Raw genomic sequence first — 20,104 nt, forward strand, 5'->3', positions numbered from 1 at the left:
ACTTGCACTCAAAGAGTGCTGATCGACTGAGCTTAATTCAACGACATAAATAAATCGTTTTCAAACTCATTAAAAAAAAGATCTTCTGGTGGTTGCAGCTCATTGCTTTAACAGAGTTTTACCAACACATTTTTTTGCCGTCTATTGTCAAAACCACATTATCACAGTATGTTACGTAGTGTAGATGTGAATAATTTTTATCCTTCCAGGTATATATTTACTCTTTTTATCAACTGGTATATGACACTATATCCTTGGTATATTTTTGCCTAACAATATGATAACCAAATCCCACTCTCCTAATCCCCCTCACTCCCCTTGGCAAGACATTATTAAGAAAGATTGGAGTGAAGGATGAATTTCATGTTCTAAATTCTATTTGCTTCAATTAGTTCATATCATGAACTTTTTGATTATAATTATAATGAAAACTTACGATACCTCATATAATAAAAACTGACGATACCTCATACTGTTATTCATACAAATACTCAGGATGTAGTCTTCTGTTTTTATCAATTTATATTTAATAACGTTTTATCCAATTCTCATTTGGGAGTAATTTAATCTGCCCATGAGGCAACCAAAGGAAACTTACTAAAGATAAATAAATGTTAATACCTGAGGGAAAGTGTGAGACGTTAATGCCATTTGGGGGAGAAAAGACACTTGCAAAAGACATACTTTATTAAAAACCTTGTGGGCACCGTTCCTGACAATTTGACATATTCTTTATTGTTGTTGTGAGTGCAGTTTTCATTCAGTATATATGCTTATAGCTGGAATATATGCTGCTAGCTGCTTGTGATTAGTTTCCACTTTCCAAGCTAAAATAGTCATCAAGACTGTTCCCAAATATGCTAGAAAGTTAAAAGTAAAAACGAGGTGAAATAATATTAAAGGTGCTTTGATGTCAAAAACAGAACTTGGGGGATGGGGAGGAGGAGGGGGGAGGGGGGAGGAAATAAGCTACAGCAGACTGCATAGAATGTACCCTTTGTACTATTTAGTTTTACATAATAGGTATTGCATCTGGTCTGCCTGGGTAATTAAGCAGCTTGTGTGATAATTCAACCTTGCTGCAGGGAAATTGCATTTACGCCTCTCCGTATGTTCATCCGCTACAACTTTTCATTTTGACATAGTATGCTTGACTCTGTCTAAATTCAGCTTTTAAAGCAAAATTCTGCTGGGTGATCCCAAAGCCAATTTTGCATCTTTGTAGTTACAATTTTGTATGATTCCTACTCATTTCAAGTCACTGTAAATGTAGGTAAAGGACCTGGAAGATCAGAAAGTCTGGGAAACCAAGTTGAAATTGAGCAAATATTTTTATATAAATGCTAGATGTAGCGGGGACACTTATATCGTCTTATGGATGTGTATTTCGGGGAAACAAGAAGAAGCTAGTATTTCTTTTTATAAAACTTGATGTGCTGTAATTTCTAAGCCAGCTTTTTACTACTAACCTCCTCCCCCTCTCTCATCCTCCCCTTCTCGCATCCTCTCCTCCCCTTCTCTCTACCATTCTTCATTGTTGTCCACAATGCACCAGCTGTGGATGACAAAAACAAAATCAGATACACAAGAGTGGAAAAACAATTATCAAAGGATCTAAATTGACTCACAGAAACTTATTGACTATAAACAAAGCTTACAGTTTTCTCATCTCAGCTTCATGTTGCTAAAAACCGCAGATAAACTGTCCCCTTTTATCTGGTGAATTTTTTCTAAGAAGTAATGTTAACAATTTATTTACAACTACATGGCATTTAAGTTCATTGCAATTATTTCTTCTATCATCTTCAGTATTGTTGATGATGGTCTGAGAATTTGTTTTGAACAATGTTTATTTATTATAAATAACCCTGATTTCCCTGTGTAGTAGTACCCTATGGGATTATTTTGACTACCATACTTACCTGAACAATTTAATTGTAAAACTGCAAGAACAAGATAAAAAATAGTTAAGGTTGTGGTCAAGGTTTAAATTTACAAAGTAGTCCTGCTAAATTGAGAAAAATTGACGTCAGATGTCAAACGCACTGGGCAGTGCATGATGTATTCAAAATCCTTGAAATATCCTGCTTTTGTACAACGAACAACAACAACATATATTCAGAATGGAGAAAAACGTCCCTAATGACAAAAATCTGTTCATAATCCACGTATAATGTTTTTAATTTTTTGTGGTTATTCCGGAGCAATTAAGATTCCTCTGGTAGTTTGTCCTTCAATGCTACGTACAGTAGTTCGATAAGGTTATTTGGTAAGGTTAAATCTTTAAATGTTGCCATGAAGAAAATATTTAAAAATATCACGTACATACTCAAAGACAAAAAGCTTTCAATCGTGATGTAAAGAATGAATGAGATTACAATATGTTAGTGAAAACTTGTAGAGGGCAAATTGAGGGGTTGCAGAGGGATACATGAGGGATGGGGAGTGGGTAGCGTAGGAGTGTCGTTAAATATCAGTAGAAAAATCTAATATATAATTTATTAGCAACTTTCATAGTCTTTGTACATAATGATTTTGATATGCAGCGATTTGTTGGAAGTTGGCTTAATAAAAAAAGTAGTGTAACAGTTATTTGTAGTAATCCATGGCTAACCAATTATCCACAACCCCCGCTAGGAAATACACATGATGGTATGAAGTGTGTCCTCCTTTTGCTCATGAAATTAGCTTTCTATGATACTGTATATCCTAATAACAATTAAGCCTATAAACTCTGAGCATAATGTGCTTTATGGCATACCTGTAGTGCTCAGCCAATTTAATAATAATAAATAACATTTATGTATAGATGTGTCCATGGTCTGGCTCCAGATAACCTTCATTTCATTTATTAACCTTACTGATAATACTATTCTACTGAGAGATAGCCATTCGTACAGAACTAGATCTAGCTGCTCTAATAATATTCTACTTGCTCCTGTTAGATCTGGGAATGGTAGAAGGTCTTTTAAGTTTTCTGTAGGCAGGTGGAACAGTCTTCCCCCAAATTTGCCGTCCTTTTTGTGCTTTTGGATGTTTACCATTTTCTACTGCATAATATTGTATATGTATTTTGTATAGAGAGCTCCTCAGGAAAGCAGTGCTTCTGCACTGAGTAGGACTACCCTCATTAAAGATGACGATAATATAATAAAAAAAAACTAAAAAAATAGGTAGCGCCTAATGCAAAAGTTTCAAAGCGCTAATTAACAAAGGAAAATAGATACAAAGCAAACAAACTCTAAGCAGAAAAAGATATGTTTTAAGCTGATTTTAAAAATTTCAAGGTGAACGAGTCACGCACATGGATCAGGAGTATTTTTCAGGGCAGGTGCAGTAACAGAAAATGCGCAATCGCCCTATGGAGTCCTAGTTTAAGGACCAGGGGCAAACTGTAGGTAAAAAGGGGAAAACTCATATTCACTTTATACTGTACTTGCTCTCATATTCTAGCATTGTTACCTGCATGTACTTGTGCTCATACTTGGGACATTTTGTAAAATATGCTTTTTTGAAATCAGAACAACATGAAATACTCCTATTCATGCTTAGATAATTTGTATTGTCCGAGGGCCTGACGTTTCGATCCTTGCAGGACCTTCTTCATAGGCTAATTTTGTTTTTGCTCCAAGCATTGCCGGTGTAGCAAACACGCAGTCCTACTGTATGTGTCAGCTTTAATGCCAACCAAATTTAAAAAAAATTGAATAATATTGTTCCTTTTTTATAATGATGGAATTATTTATTACACGCTGAAACCTCTCACTTCATTGACCAAGTGTAGACTGCAGTGTCAAGCAATTGGTAATCTAAGTTGGCAAACTTAATCAGTTTGTCTAACGTATCAAAGCAAAACGTAGGAAATTTGTGTAACCAGATTCAATAACTCAGTGAACAAATGCAAGGAGAGTGCCAGCGACATTTTTCAGAGAGAATTAGTGAAACTCTAAAGGGAGTCTTAAAATGGCAGTTTTAATTTCCCTGGCAGCTCGTGCAAGGGCTTTTTCTTATCCTTTCATAGCTGTAACATGAGGAAGGAGCTTTATGCATTGTCTTATAAGGACAGATTAGACATTAGCTATTTTTATCTTTTTACTAAGTAAAGACATGATTTTCAAAGGATCAAGTAAATTTTCAAGATAAATGACAGGAGAATGTTTATGGACATGTTATTTTTAAGTTGTACAGTATATGCCCAACGAACACACTATTATAATTAAAATGATTTATGGTACAGTGTGTAAATTTACCCAAGAAAAGGTTACTCGCCATTATTAGAAGCTGTTAAATTTGAAAAGGGTGAAGGTGAAGAAAAAACTATGTCAGACAAATAATGACGGAACTGGTTCATAACATGTTGCAATTGTGATCACTATATATATATATCACTATAGAGAGACCTTTGAAGAAATAAAATCAAACTAGATATGAAATATGATTGACATAACATTATAAGGACCTACTTTAATTAATCTCAATTTCTCTTCAAAAGACTTCCGTTAAAACGTAATTGTACACTAATACTAAAAGAACAAAGATATCGAATTGAAATCATCAACATCTTCATGGATAATTCAAAATATTGTATCTAAAAATGAGAAACCGGAATTTTAATCAAATTAAGTTTGAAAGAAATTTTCGAAAAATAACGATGTATTTCCGTTAAAATTTGATTACAACAAAAGTTGCTGTTCGATTATTATCATCGCCAGCACAGAAACCTATATAATTCCACCCCGACATGATTAACCTCTCAAACAGTAGCATTGGAGCAACACGCACAAGTAGGATTCATGAAGAGTGCAATTTAATTGCATAGCGAATCCAAATCAATATCGTTTCCATCTGTTGAGTGTATCTCAATAATCAGTTGTATACTACGTCGTAAAACATCTCCTTTCTAATATATTAGAACTTTATAATCAGGTTGTCATGGTCTTGAACACGGCCGTGTGCATGCAACTTAGAATCTGCTCCGTATTAATTGTTCGAGATCCACTTTAAATATTGAATACAGTACATGGAATTGTTGTCGTTACACTTCTTGATCGTCAGAAGTGCTTCTCAGTATCTGCAGCTGTGGGTCTGTGCGGTTTGAAGAGTATATTTTCTCCCAATTATACAAAGTGGTCATAAAAGTTAATACTGTTTGAGGACATGGATCCATGAATGTGAGCACATGTATAATATCCGACCCAGATCTTACAGGAAATTTAATCATGTTTAATACTCAACGAACATCGAACTCATCAAATTTGTGCCCAAGGTCTGAATGCTTGTTGACAGCATGCGTTGTCACTGCTCCGCGGTCATTATCGTTCATGTGCCAAGGTTGTTTTATGTTTTTGTTAGAATGAGTGGAATACAGCTGCCCTTGATTGTCTAGTTTTCTTGGAATTTTCGCTGCCATTAGAGCTGTATAATTTACTTCTTACCTGGGACATGGCACATGTTGAGCTCGTACATATTTTGTTTGTGTAGACTGCATTTGTTTGCTTTTGGAAACAAATTTAAGGATCACCATAATTGTAATAATCAGTACGTGTCTGTTGTTAATTAAATGGGTACCGAGATGGAAATCAAATAATTAACTGCAGCTGTTCTCAAATTATCCTGAGACAGAGAGTATGAAAGTTCTAAATTTGTCTAGTACAATTACTTTCAGCAAGTATATAGAATTGCTTCTATCGTTCCAGCGTTGCCTTATATCTATACGTATCAATTATTTTTATTATGATTATTATTATATTGAAGCACAATTTGCTTTAAGTTTGGTAGTATATTAGTGGACAGATTATTAATGAAATAGTTTATGTCAATTGATAACAAACATAACATGTTACATTGTGAAGTTACCAACTTGTACGAGAATAATTGCTAACAAACATAACATGGTACTGTTGTGAAGTTTCCAACTAGTACTAGAATAATCTTTCAAATGAAGTAATGATAACAGATAGCCATAGATGAACTTGAAAGGAGTTCAAACTGAAATATTTGCCAGGTGTTAAATGGAAAGTTCGAATTTCAGATGATAGCTGTGACTCAAAATAGAGATTTAATTCAGGTGGGTAATTATGTATTTTGTCAAGGGCAGTGATATCCATTTTCTCATAAGGTTGTTTGCTGAGGTTCTCATGAGAATAGTGTGTTTATAGAAGTACTTTGCATTTGTAAAGTAAACACTAATTATTCATTTATGATGCAAACACAGTATGCTTCTTCTATCTGCACGACTTGATAATTTCAATGAAACCTATAGCTGCAACCAGACAATAAAAACTACTTGGAAATTGCCTTCCGAGTTGAGAAGAGTAAATCGACTCGAGATTATTTTTCATGAAATGTTTCCCATGACACTGAGAAATTGTGAAAGCTTATGTTTAGTTTCCTATAGTAAAGAAATTGAGCTCCTCATAGTGAGACATTTTGAGCAGATGCAATAGTCAGATGAAGATGTTAGGAATTTAGAAGGATATGGATGGGAGGTAAATTTATTTTTGAAATTTAGTGATCGAAAGAGTCAATTCCTATTTACCACTTTTGGAGATTTGAGTTCCATGTTAAAGTCATTATAGTTTGTACCAATAATGAACTTAAAGCAAACAAGTGCACTGTTACAGATGTGTAACCACAGAACAGGGTTTTGTGTTTCTGCAATAGTCGTTTTCAATATTCTGATTTAAACATTCGTGCCATAAATATAGATATATATCCATATTAATGGCATGCATGTTTGAAGCAGAATATTGAATATCGAAATATATACGACCACGTTCATATTTTACAAGCCCTGCGGTGCAAGAACAATAACCGTATTCAATCCAAGGTTGAAATTAACAGCTGTAGAGTGATATCGAAATATAGGAAGAAGACAAAACAGTATAGTTGTCAATTAACATCTAGATAATATTTCTACTGCAAAAAGCTTGCTTAGACTGCTCTTGTGAAACATTATTCAGTAGGAATTGCATAGCAATGTCACTGTGATGGCCTTAACATAAGTTCACTTTTTAAATGCCCCGCAAATCAATTCACCTCTGAAAGAAAGGAAAAATCTCTCTTGTCCATTTCATGCCAAACAAACATATAGATAGAGAAACAACAAAGGAAATGTGGAGGTTTGTCAGAAATGTTGTCAATTTGATGATATATCTGTTTTGACTTAAACGTCATAAATAAATCGCACTGGATATTTAGCAATCCCTAAAAATAGCTAGAAGTTTTCAAAAAGTATACTTTTCTTTATTTGTATAGAGGCTCTGATCCTCCAACTTAGTCCCAGCCATTGAGGATATAATATTAACATAGAGACAATTCAATATCTCAATGTTGCCGGTAACTTTACGTTTGTTAGAGGAGCAGTAATCACTCGTTGACATTTGAGCATCGGTGATCGTTGTCTGCCTAATTCTAGCATATTTGGGGGCCTTAATACTGATGACCCTTAATCAGTGTCTTTAGTGCGATCATCAAGGATATCAGACCAAGACATAACCTTGGAAACTAATCAACTAGTTTCCCCAAATATATTTACCCCATATATATATTTCATAAATATAGAATTTACTCAACCTTGTAAACGCATACTCATGATAATTCATGTTAATCAATGTGACATTGAACATTCCCATCGGTATAATGTCATTACATTAGAGATTGTTTACTGCTGTTGGTGTGGATCTCACTGTAAGAATTAAGCTGACAATAATTAATGATGAATGTGCATCATATTGACAGTGAAGGTATCTTATAATTAGAACATGGATTAATGCTCTAAAAAGCTGGGTTGTGGTTGAAATTTAAGTCCCACGTTTAATAGGAGGTGGATTTTTTCTGACTAAACCTCTCGTTATTATGTACAACAGGCTGTAGGCAATTGGGACCCTCAAGCTACGCCCAAAATCAACTAGAGGGCCCTGTCATGTTCATCCTTTTTAGTTCTGTAAAAACTTGACCAGCTGCAGTGATGTCATAATTAGTGGTATACCATGAGTAATTCATTAGTTGTATGTATGCAATTTCATTCGTAAGTTTTGAAGAAGAGATCTTTGGCAACATACTATTCAGTTTCAAGAATGAGCTAATTGTCTTAATCACCTTAAACTGAATTGTGTTTTTAAAAGGGTGGAACCTTGAACTAATCAATCAGCCAGCGCATCTGTATGCAAGTCAATCCGGTGTGTTTGAATGCTGATGTGCATTTCATGCGATTATGTTAATTGGATTCAGAGATTATATATGTTAAACAGTACTTACTCAGATAATAGACATCAGTGCATATAAAAAGAAAGTGTGCCTGCCCTCTGTACAAATGAGCCCCATGCATGTAGAAATTTCTAAAACAGTGTATACATATTGAAAGACATTATTTATACTCAGCAAGTACCTTTAATACAGCAATGGAAAGTAACTTGACAACTTATAGCCATATAATGCATGCAGAAAGCTGGTTATAATCAATCTTCATGTATGCCATAGTATCTGGCACATACACATGAAACCAATTACAGTGTAACCAAAATATGAGGCACTAGATACAGCTGATGATGTCAGACAATGTGCAAGAAGTATTAAAGAGGAAGGTTGACGTAACATGATTACAATGTATTTTGTATTGAGGGATCCTCTGGAAAGTAGTGCTTCTGCACTGAGCAGGACTAACTTCATTAAACATGACAATAATAAAAAAAAATTAAAAAAATGTGTGTGCTTGGATGGAGCATTGTATCAAAATAATCAAAAGAAACCAAATATGGGCAAAAAATCAAATGTGCTGCAAGATTAGAAATGTGCTGGCACTGAGTAGTTGACTATCAGTATGAGAGTCTGACAGTTTCAGTCTGTCTCACAAAGTACAATTTACAATGCAAAAATAATGTATTGTGTGATAGCTACTGCTGCAGTACTGTATGTACCTGCTTACAATCCTTTATAAGAATTGTGTAGCATGTGTACCTATATACTATGACATATATAACGATAACTTGTAAATCTGATTACAAACCCCTTTATTATTCACAGGCAGTATGAAAGATAAATGAAAACTCAGTTTTACTTGCACAATGAATATTATATTCAGGCTGTTTTAAAAATTTAATATTCTATGTCACAGAAAAGGTCACCTGATTCCATTAAAAGTATTTTTGATGATTTGTTTGCATAAGTGAATGTAGGTGTGGATACATGTACTATGTGTGTTCATTTACATCAAATATTTTACGATTTTGGCATATACATACCAAAACATGATCAAAAAAAATAAAATAAAATTATCAAAATCGCAAGAGGAACAAAGCTAAAGACAAAATAGTCATACTCTCTCAAAAGTTTGCATAATAAATCAGTACCATAACTTTGTGGGATACAAAATTTACTGTCTTGTATTAAACAATATATGATAATAATTAACAAATGACACACTGGTCATGCATCATTGGCCACACACTGATCAGTTAAAAACTGACTTTAATTTGGTAAAATCCAAAACTCCAAATGGTTTTTTTTGTACAAAGACATATAAAAATGCTTTAGTTTTATTCAGGGATACATACCCCACACTTACAAGTAAAATTCATGACCTGGTTTAGAATGATATCTATTATTGTTACTACTGCACACGTACAATATGCCACAAAGCAATAATAATAATTTACCTTTATAATAAGTAGTTGATATTATAGTCCATACATGTGGATGTGTGGTTAAAGTAATTTATCTTTGGTATCAACTGGCATTACTTGTTAATATGTACTGAGTTGGTCATGCTATGGTACAGATGTTGTATGTTGTGAATTTACTTGTTATACAGTACTGAGTTGATCGTGCTATCGTACATACGTATGTAGTGAATTGTATGCGTTTGATTATGGAAGTGCACAGTTGTTTATGGAAAGGTTCAGTTCAGTTCAATAATTTATTGGCCAATGTTCTTTGGCATTCCATAGTTCCAAGGAGATCGGAATCCCAGAGGTGCTCTGCGAGGATTGAGCACATGTTTGTATTATAAATTCCAGTAAGGTGTAGTAAGTACTGTAGGGACTTGGAACTTACATCTCTGCAGTGCAGCTCTGCATAAATTCATTCAGTGTGATCAAGTAGCCTACGTATGATGCATTTCGGGAACGGTCTAACATCTAGGGATAGCAAGTGATATGTGCATCAAAGTGTTCGTGTCTGTAGTCATGAACTAAAGTGAGATACATTGGGAAGCCATATGTGTTAGTGCTAGATTAATCTCCAGGTACCGTGTATGAGGAGGAGGAAGAAGGTGACATTTTAACAGAATCGTGAAAACATTGCAGATGTGGAACTATTCTTGAGGAGATTGAACTCGGGGATTATAATGAATGAGGCTTGATGTTTCGTAACATTTTTGAAACATCTATTTAATCTCTGATTGTAACCATGGAAACCAGCCCCACCGTACAATGCAAGTATTCTCCTCTCTCCGCTGGAGATTTTAGTGACAAGGAATCGAATCAGCAGTAAGTACATATTAAATGAACTTAAGTGTAAAAGACTGTATTATAAAAAAAATAATGTGTTCTTTATATAAAGAAAAAAGGAAGAGATATCTATGTTACATAGGAGATTAGAATTATATTTAAAAACCATTTGTGAATTCTTTGTATGTAGCCAATCTAATATTCTTGTTTATATGCGTTGCAATTTATAAGGGACTATGTGCGTGTTAGGCTAAGCCGCACAGTTTTGTGCTGACTTCATTATGATGTGATGGCAACTGACAGATTCCACTCATACAGACAAGATATAGTGTATTGTATATGTTAAGTGCATATTGAAGTGTTAAACAAAGAACAAATCAAATAACGGTATATAATGAAGGGTCTGTCAATGTCAAATTAACTTGGCCTTGTATTTTAGTGCAACTTCCTGGGAAATATGAATCACATGAGGTAGCAAATATATCACACTGATTTACTGTAGTTCATAGAATGTAGTCTTGAGTTTATCCAGTACGATACTTAGAAACACATGCTCAGAGTAATTCACAAGGTAATACCCAAATGTGCAGAAAGGCAGTGTACATAATTGCACTGGGTAATTGCAGGATATTTTAATGTGTTATAATATGCTGTTTGATATGTAGGCCTAACTATAGGAAAGTACTTAGAGCCTGAAGGTGGACTTATTTGTCTGTCTCTCTCTGTCTTTGTACCCCCAGCCTACCTTCTCCTTTTTTTTTTTATATTATTTAATTTTGTTTTGGAGTTTGTTTACTTTTACCAATTTCTCTCCAGTATATGTATGTATTATATTCAAATGGGGAAAACATTCTATAAGCATTGCGCTTCTTTTTTTCTCCTTTTCCATGCATTTTTATAGCTTAAATATTGTATATCATTTAACATGATGAAGGTTTTTCTTTTTCTTTGTACCTGTCTCTCTAAATTGTATTGTATATCAAAATATTTGTTCATATTTTGTTAAACATTCATGTACTGTACACAATTGCTGGAAATAAATTGTCATTGTCATTGTCAAAAGAACTTCATGGACTTTACTTTTGGCTGAATTGGCCTCCACCATGCCAATTTATGTGTTCAAATATTGTGACTAGCAGTTTTGATCAATTTTGCATAGCAATTTTTGTTGAATGCTTTTACCAGATAAAATTATTCACTGCATGCATACAGCTAAATGAAAGATAAATGATTTGCACTAAAAACTTGTTTTCATTTTCTAGTACCAAAATCTCCCTAGGAATGATGAAAACTAACCACAAACTAAGAAAAATAATTAAAAAAGAAATTGATAAAACTGCATTGTGGGACATGGAATCGTTGGTATTTTGGACGATTATAAAATGGTTTACCTAAATTCTTATGGAATGTTGATTCCGACTGAGACATTTGAATAAGAAAAGTAGTTCCAACCTTTCAAGTACATACTTTACAGTACCTTTTCATGGTTAAAGGTATGCTGTATTGGCCCCAAATATGCTAGATATTCAAATATGGTCACCTTTGGTCAAAATTCTTAAACTGTTTTTATTACAACCTTCAAAGAAATTTTCCTCACAGTCACTGGGACATTCAGTCTTCTTGTGTTTTCCTTAAAAATGTCTGAGAACAATTTGGAGAGTCATGACCTCCAGGAAAGTACTTTTTGAAAACTTCTAGCAATTATAGGGTGCTTAATTTGGGGCCTATACTGACTACCTTTAAGTATGTGTTACTACGCAGTGCCATGTAAAATGAAAAAAAAAAGAAAAGAAAAAAAAGCTAAAATGTAAATTACACAGAGATGAATTATCAGAAAGAGCAAAAATGGCATTAAAAGGTTTTTTTTTACCAAGTACATCATTTTACTAGGCTAAGCAGTTCTATAGCTTGGCCATCAAAGGAGTTTCTCTTTGCTGCATGTGTGATTTAGAGACATTCTTAAACATCAAGCTTTCATCAGTGTCCATAATGAACACATTTAAGACATAATGCCCTTAAAACTCATAGCTGAACCCTTAGAAAAGATCGCTTTTTGCCGCATTTAGCAAAATTATACATGCATTTGCTAAAATGTGGAGCCAAGTAATGGCTGATGACCTTGAGAAACTAAGACGTCTCTGAATTGTGAATCTCATTTAACCAAGGTTTAGATTTGTATCAAAGTCAAATTTTGACAAGAAAACTTTAATAATCCAATTATTCAAGAGAAAAATCTTGCAGTTATGTTCATATACATATCTTAATTAAAATATATTAGAATCATGTTGCTTAATTGATAATTAATGATAAATATCAATCATCAAATATTTGAAAACTAAATACCGATGCTAAGTACCATAAGTTGCTCTATATAATTTCAAAATTCAGCTAATTTGCTAAATTCGACAACAATAGAAATGCTCTATGGATAATTCCAAATTTAACTGTACTACAAATTGCGTACAATGTTTGCACGCTAATATTGTGCTTCACAGTTAGTTTGAGCTAGTATACATCTAACTAATAATGCCACATAACTTTCACCATATTTCATGTGATTAGTGGTGTGTGGTTGTAAAAAATTTCAAATCATATTTTTTAATTGCCTTAAAATACTATAAAACAAAGCAAATTTAGCAATTAATTAAGTTGGATTTGTATTGAAATTGCTGTATGATTAATGTACTAATTAATGCTTTTGTGCATCATGAGTTTCAGTCTGTTGTAATAGCAGTTATCATTTTACTTTCCTTCATATGTAAATCGGGGCTTGCATGCAAATTGAAATGACTGCTTATAGCTTGAAGCTGAATTAACTTTGGGAATAGCCTGGAAATGTACATGCCGCGTAGGCCTCTGGTAACTGTTAATATATGTATGAGCAATCAGATATTTACATGTAAAGCACCATGAATGATGTACATTTCCCCTTCAAATATAGTTAGGATTAGGCCATACTGAAAATATGATCCCTAATATTATGATAGCTTAAACCAGCAGATATTATTTGCACTTCAACTACAGTTTAGTCTGTTAATGTTGCTTTGATTTGATATGCATTATTTTAGCACTAAAATTATGGCTTCTTTCTCACTGATAATTTGCATGACAGTAGTTTGTGGAAATCATTTAAAACTGACATGACATATGTTAGTGATAGCATTCTTGGTCAGATTACAATGAATTAATCATTCATCTATATATATATATATATATATATATATATATATACATACAGTATATGTAAAAATAACTGCTTGATTATTATTATTATCATTATTATTGTTTTTGTTCTTGTTATCGAAAAATGACTGTAAATGTCTCACTCATCATTTTATGAAGCACACTGGAATTGAATTTTAGCCAAAACCCAATTACAATAAATTAATCATTCATCTATATATATATATATGTAAAAATAACTCCCTGATTATTATGATTATTATTATGATGATTGTTGTTCTTGTCATAGAAAAATGATTGTGCATGTAACACTCATCATTTTATGAAGCACACTAGAATTGAATTTTAGGCAAAACCCCACGATTGGCCTCGAATCTTATGTCGTTAGAAACAGACAGTGTTCTTCCTATATGACAGTATAATTGATTAGTTTAATATCTTTGAATATTATTTGACAGTAAATCATTTTTATGAAAGTTCGTGGTAGGAATTCAAGTTGAAAATTATATGTGATGACCTGGACGAAGCCATGCAAAGATTAAAACAGATGAAATGTGACGGATGAAAGAGAGGCAACCTGGAATCCTAAGTATTTCTTGAATACTTTTAACACTGTCCAAGTGTTATGCATGCTGTATTTCACAACTCTACACATAATCGATGGTACAGGCGACAGAAAGCCGCCGTGCCCTTGATGTTTGTCGAGGTGTCCCTGAAATATATAGTGAAGGTGTCCCTGAAATGCAGCGAAGACACCATTTAAACATCTTATATTACAGTTTATCACAGGGAATGGATTGAGCTTACCCAGTACATAATGTGCTTCAAAAGCATTCATTAACATGTTGTGTTCATATGCTCATTTCTAAACCAATTAAAAATTCTGTTGAACATCGATATCATGATGGATTGGTTATACGCAGGCAACCCATACATGTGCCCTTGATGTTTGTCGAGGTGTCCCTGAAATATATAGCGAAGGTGTCCCTGAAATGCAGCGAACACCATTTAAACATCTAATATTACAGTTTATCACAGGGAATGGGTTGAGCTTACCCAGTACATAATGTGCTTCAAAAGCATTCATTAACATGTTGTGTTCATATGCTCATTTCTAAACCAATTAAAAATTCTGTTGAACATCGATATCATGATGGATTGGTTATACGCAGGCAACCCATACATGTGCCCTTGATGTTTGTCGAGGTGTCCCTGAAATATATAGCGAAGGTGTCCCTGAAATGCAGCGAACACCATTTAAACATCTAATATTACAGTTTATCACAGGGAATGGGTTGAGCTTACCCAGTACATAATGTGCTTCAAAAGCATTCATTAACATGTTGTGTTCATATGTTCATTTCTAAACCAATTAAATAGTCCGTTGAACATCAATATCATGATGGATTGGTTATGTGCAGGCAACCCATACACAGTAGCGTACATAGTACTAGCCGCTCAAGTAGACTACTAGGTCTAACACTATAACCATGTGGAAATCCTCATCTGAACATAAAATATAAGGGCACTTAATTACTAAAGTATACAAAACTTTTTATAAAGGTATAACCACTTTAATCCGAGTTCGTAGTTATTAAAATCCTTAACCACCAACACCCCTTTAGAGCTTATATGCAGAAAATCGTATCCAAAATATGCGATTATCTGCAATTTTGGTAAAAACTATTTGCTGACAATTAAAGCATGGAACTGCCGAGTTGGTTAGGCTTCACTGTGCCTTACACTAACAACGATAGGATAGTATTAGATTCGTAAACACAAAAACGTGGAAAAAAAATATTTGGTGTCAGAAGACCAATAAACTTAAGGTGGCCAAACACGTAAATTATTTCATGAGGTATTTTCTACATGCTATATCAGCCATAATTTGCAAAATATACAAATTTTAAGGAGTTTTGAGAATGTTTGTGTAATTCACTGCCATGAATTTTGGCAAGGTTTTTCACTCCACTGTGCTTAAAACTGTAAATAAAACTTTCATTCTGGAAAAATAAAAATTTGTAGCTTGATACTAGTTTTTTTTTTACGGTATCCATAAATCCATAATGAAATGGTCTGATTAGACACTTTAACTGCTCCTCTAATGACGTATAGTGATGCCTAGATGATAAAGTGCCCTTCCACAGAATCATTTTTGCTGTCGTGCCCTTCCCATTTGCCATGATGCCCTTCTACATTGGCATCTACTAATGACATTTTTACTGTGCCCCTTTTTGAGACTAATGTTGAACAATTGGCCTGCTGTATATTATCTATCTCAAATGATCACATTCCAGTAAAAGAACTAAACTACAGTCTATTGTGTAATGCTCTCATGAATAGTTGATGTAACCCAATACGTATCATTCATTATTCATGCATAAGGGCACTGAGTATGCATGAGCACTAACATTATATGTATGTATGTATGTATTTTAGATCCTCCTGCAAGCAGGAACTCGCAAAGAAGCCATCATTGGCTTATCAAAGGCTTATATTGGCTTATATATTACTGTATGGTTCAGGTTAAAATTCTTGCTGGTACATAATGAGTATATTTTTTCAAGATTATAACAAGCATTGAACATAAATTAATGTACCGTAATATAAAACTGAGTTTAAAGCGTGGTTTTCGGGTATTTCCTTATCAGATGTCGTCAGTTCCCAAGTAAAAAAATATGAATAATGGATAAGTATTAGAAACCAAGCTACATCTTTATCTTCTGACAGAGATAATGTTGTGATGATCAACAATTCCCCAAAGTATTTAAGAAAAAATGTTTCCTCCATCCATTTTGAGGATATTTAGGACCTGACTCAAACTTACAGGCATCATTAAAGAGTTCATACATGTGTACAGTTGGTGAGTCGAGACTGTGATGTGGATATGTACGTATGTATTTTAGATCCTCCTGCAAGCAGGAACTCGCGAAGAAGCCTCATTGGCTTATCAAAGCCGCAAGCTGACCGAAGTCAGTCTCTTAGATTCATATTTAACGTAAATGATTATGAATTGTCAATTGTCAACAACTCTGTAACTGGACCACATACATTAATTTTGGAGTGACTCGAACCAGGGACCCTTATGATTGGAAGGCACCGGCGTTAACCACTGAGCTTACACTGCAGGAAGAGAGCACATATGCAGATTATATATCTGTTGGTATAAAGAGATGAATGCACCCACCATCATGATGAGTTAAATTAGTTAATTTGAAAAATTGCTTTTCACTCTAACATCTATGCATGCCCTCTCAGAGGACATGCACTCATTACTCCTGAATCATTAATCACCATTTTTTGACTGTACATAGTGAATTAATTCAGCTGCAAGTGTAAACTAATTAATATGTTCGCCACAGGAAAGAGTTACATTGTTCATCATAATTTAATCACAACGGAGACATGGCAGTCATAACGATGACGATAAAGATTGGCAAACGGATTGGATATCGGCCTCGTCAGGAAATGAAGGCTGTTATATTTATGAAGCTATGATAACACATGTGTATGCGAATGCAGGCTTGAAGTTACAGATACTTCACATAGGGTGGCTATCTGATTGACAGGTTTTTAGTCCTCTTTGGAAATTTTTAAACATTTCAGAAGACCATTTCAGATGTGAAAACCGTTGGGTCCTCCTGGATGAAAAATTTACCTTCATTACTTTGTCCGGCAATGGATGGAACCCACAACCTAGCAGATGCAAGGTTTTCTTGCTTCAAAATGCCAATGCCTTTATCCTCGACCATAGCACTGGTTAAAAATATTAATAAATAGGTAAAATGATCATGAAACACTTGTCATTTTGTGCTATGTAGGAATGTACATTAATGAACCACATGTATTTTATCATTGCAATATTCTTGGAAAACTGCAGTATATATATTTTTTTATACTGTTTTTTCTTTCTTCTAAAACTGTTAATTATATCAGTGCAGGTTTATAACATTGCAAATCTACTTTAAATCTTAATTTTGTAATTGGTTATATAATGCAACTTGTAATTTTGTATTATCGTCACCAAGACTTCTTAATATTAAAGGAGACACTAACCCAATATTTAATTTTAGGAAATATTATAGATATATTCAAGTTTGATAAACAAGTCTCTCAAAACAGCTAAGAAACATCTCTTACTCCTTTGGGAGATTTCCTGCAGTTCTAGTTCAAAACTTTGAGATGTCATCTGTAAAGTTGCATGTGTTTTCACAGCGCCATGACGATGGGAAACATTTTACCTGTCTTTTGTTTTACTCTCATATTCTGTCAAGGTGTATTACCAGTATGTAATTACAGCATGTTAATAGTAACACGGTATCAGAATAATAATAATGATAATAATAACTAGTCTTATATAGGGCAGACTCCAACAAAAGTTGTTCAATGTCGTCACCAATGTCGTCACTAGCTCATGAATGTTAGTAGCCATGAATGTTTAAGAGTTAGCATGTAAGGCATTATATCCTATATAAAAGATTATACACATTTGTGAAAAAAATATGTATGCAAAAAAGGAAACATAAAAATTGGAAGCACATGTATGTGACTCAATGATGTCCTATTTAGACTTGGTCGAGTCTTTAACTTTCGGTGTGAAGAAACATTAAACCTGTGATATCTCCCAAACGGAACTAGATATTTCTTAGTCGTTTGAAGGATAACTGGAAAGTTTTTGTATCTCTGTAAAATTAAGATCCTTGAATCTAAAGATACAGTAAGTTTCATCCATTTTGGCTGGTAGAAGTAAGAATGTGGAAACATGTTGACCGCTGAATTGTATATTATATGAGAATGTTTGGACAAATAGAGATGATGTAGTGGCTTGGTCTTTCATTTGCAAGCTTTTAAAATTGGTCCCTATTTTCATCATGCCTGTCATGATGGATGTGATTTTGCTGAACTTTATGTGACAGAGACTTCGTACCTTACTTCACAATGTAGATTTGTGCTACCAAATTGTGACAAAACTCAGGCTTGCACTGACACTAAGGAATAATGCAGTGATTATCGATAACACTATCAAATTCATAATTCTCCAAAGAATTATCAATAGATTCTGTATGCGAAAGTGTTGTTGCATAACTCGACAGTTGTTAAATTAATTAACCACCTCATTTGTCCTAAAAATGTTCTCCGGGTCTTCTCCCCTTCCCCCCTCCCCTCTTCCCACATGTTAAGTTGCAACTTAATATCAATCTTAGCTAGCTGGCACTGTTATAATATGACATAGATATTTCAGTATCTCTTAAACTGATGGATCTAGGCGGTGTGAAAAGAGCTTCCTCTGTACTTGAAGAGCTAGTTCCATGATAACTCTTCTAGATCCACTTTCTAGAGGATAATGTACGTGACTGCCACAGATATCTGTGTTTGTGCTTGTAAGACTTTACATAAAGCAAGTGAATAATCTGCTTCTCAGCAAGTCTTCTATATAAAGCAGGAGATAAAAAACAAAAGAAAACAAGAAGAATAGACAGAGCATCAGCATTCATTAACCTAGAACTGCAGTTACAAGTCACTATTCTAGATTGTAAAAGCCGATAGGGAGAAGTCACTTTTAAGTCTCAGCATCTGGAGATTTAAACGGGAGATGGAGTGGAGGGATTCTGTGTCTTGAGCATAATCTTCTCATCAGGGTCATGCATGTAATTGTTGGTCTTTTACTGAAATTTATTTGAATAATTTAGTTTTATATGAGATAGAGAGATATTGCGGTGGAGGGGGGGGGGGACGAAACTGTCAAAAGAATGATAATTATTGCAAAATTCCTGTTTTAGTTTGATATGATTTAAGCTGATATTATGACCCAGATGCTCATTTCCCAATCTGATGAGAAAACCTTGGTTTTGCTTTACATACAAGACGAGGAAATCCGCCCAGAGCAAACTCAGATACCAATCATTTTAAGCGAAGCTCTACAAATGCATACAGTTTATAGATAGCTTGTATTATCTAAGCATTTCTAGAACATTGCTTCTGGCATTATTTTTTCCTTTTAAAAGTTAAGTTATAACTGCAATGTCGTGTTACGTATAGATATCTTTTCATACATGTACATTCTTCAAAACAAAATGTAATTACTTGATAATTTTTTGTCATTCGTGAATGTCTCAAATAAATTGTCTTTAAGTGCTTGACATTAGAAGTAAGTTGAGTCTCGCCTATCCGACATGCTCAGTGATCTACCTCCGCCACATATCACGATCTTGCGCAAGGTTTATTGCTTCCTCGAAATTCATTTAGCAATATCTAAGGGATGGAGATACTGTTTTCATTTTAAATTTATTCACTGAAATAAAAAGAAATTAATGTAATAAACCATCTTGAAACCCATTTTCGTGATGAGGGGTAAATAATGGGGTACAAATCCCAGCATACATTCAGTGAATAATTTACCTGGTGTCGCATTGCAAAATGCTATGTAAAGAGGGGCAACATGCTGTATAAGTGCGAAGATGCATAGCAATTTT

At 34.0% G+C, this 20,104-nt stretch overlaps 1 protein-coding gene across 5 annotated transcripts in view; it reads left to right on the forward strand.

The window, feature by feature from the left end:
• Positions 1–20,104, forward strand: part of LOC139963361 (potassium channel subfamily T member 2-like) — a 147,767-nt gene that overhangs the window by 63,988 nt on the left and 63,675 nt on the right. Inside the window, exon 2 of one of the 5 annotated variants that reach the window (XM_071964035.1) lies at positions 9,948–10,487. The exons of the other annotated variants lie outside the window; for them this stretch is intronic. Coding sequence (XP_071820136.1) covers positions 10,408–10,487 — 80 coding nt within the window. The 5' untranslated portion in view covers positions 9,948–10,407. The remainder of the gene's footprint in view (positions 1–9,947; positions 10,488–20,104) is intronic. 5 annotated transcript variants of the gene reach the window in all.

The sequence above is a fragment of the Apostichopus japonicus genome, chromosome 22, assembly GCF_037975245.1.
Source record: "Apostichopus japonicus isolate 1M-3 chromosome 22, ASM3797524v1, whole genome shotgun sequence".
Lineage (NCBI taxonomy): Eukaryota > Metazoa > Echinodermata > Holothuroidea > Aspidochirotida > Stichopodidae > Apostichopus > Apostichopus japonicus.